Consider the following 1,183-nt stretch of genomic DNA (forward strand, 5'->3'; position numbering starts at 1 on the left):
AGGCAGGTGGGCACTGGGCTGGCGACCCCCCCAAAAACCCTCCCCATAGCTCCCCCCACCCCGCCTCACCTGCGGGGCCGGGGCAACGTGCTGGGAGCCCAGGAGCAGGCGGGGGAGGTTGCTGGGCAGCCCCAGGCGCTGGAAGTACCAGACGAGGTTCCAGTAGATGATGGGGTGACTGTCCACCAGCTCCGGCTGCGCCAGGAACTCGCCACCTTCGTTCTCCACCAAACTTTCCAGCTCCTTCCGCAGCACCAATGGGCTCAGGTAGGCGAAAGCCACCCGCTCCGACCTCCGTGGCACCTGCGGGAGAGGTGGGACACACACACACCCTGCTAGGACCCCCAGCCTGCCCACCGTGTCCCCCCTCACTGTGCCCGGCACCGTACCGCCGCGTCCAGGCAGCCGTTGCAGAGCTCCGGCTCGGTCTCGTCCAGGGCCAGGCAGCGGCGACGGTCACTGAGCACCGGTCCCTGCGTGGCAGGAGGGAGGGAGCCATCCTCGGCGGCACTGCACGGTAAAGAGGGGGGGTTATGGACACAGGGGTGGACAGCGGGGAGGACACGGGATGCTAGGGATTTCCCCAGAGGATGGAAGGATGGGGGGAAAATGGTGGACAGCAAAGAGGGGGTTTGGGGACATTGGGGACACCAGGGGGGGATGCGGACATTAGGGTTTTTCCTAGAGGATGGTAGGATGGGGGACACCAGCAGGTAGCAAAGAGGGGGGCTGGGGACACTGGGGACACCTGGGTGGATGTGGGACATGAGGGTTTCCCCCCAGAGGGCAAGTGACACTGGTGGGCAGCAAAGAGGGATGTTGGGGACACTGGAGAGTGTGTGGGACGTGAGGGTTTTTCCCCAGAGGATGGAAGGACAGGGGACACTGGTGGGCAGCAACGAGGAGTGCGGAGGACACCAGGGAGGATGGGGGGACATTAGCGTTTCCCCTGGAGGACAAGGGACACCAGGGTGCGAGGCTCCTGCCAGGCCGGGGGTCCTACCTGGGGGGCGGCTGGAAGTCCTGGATCTCGATGCTGAGGAAGGGGACGAAGGAGCGGCCGCAGAAAGGGCAGGTGGTGTTGAGGTTGGAGTCATCGGAGGTCCAGCCGGCCATCACCTCCTCGTCGTACACCAGCACGCCGCAGCCCTGGCACCGCGAGCAGCTGGACAGCAGGACCTGG

At 65.6% G+C, this 1,183-nt stretch overlaps 1 protein-coding gene across 1 annotated transcript in view; it reads right to left on the reverse strand.

The window, feature by feature from the left end:
- Positions 1-1,183, reverse strand: part of DENND4B (DENN domain containing 4B) — a 17,694-nt gene that overhangs the window by 11,684 nt on the left and 4,827 nt on the right. Inside the window, exons 9-11 of the mRNA XM_035890515.1 lie at positions 1,004-1,179; positions 390-510; positions 39-303 (exon numbers count right to left, since the gene is read on the reverse strand). Coding sequence (XP_035746408.1) covers positions 39-303; positions 390-510; positions 1,004-1,179 — 562 coding nt within the window. The remainder of the gene's footprint in view (positions 1-38; positions 304-389; positions 511-1,003; positions 1,180-1,183) is intronic.

Source organism: Egretta garzetta, unplaced genomic scaffold (genome assembly GCF_000687185.1).
Source record: "Egretta garzetta isolate BGI_Z169 unplaced genomic scaffold, ASM68718v1 scaffold350, whole genome shotgun sequence".
Lineage (NCBI taxonomy): Eukaryota > Metazoa > Chordata > Aves > Pelecaniformes > Ardeidae > Egretta > Egretta garzetta.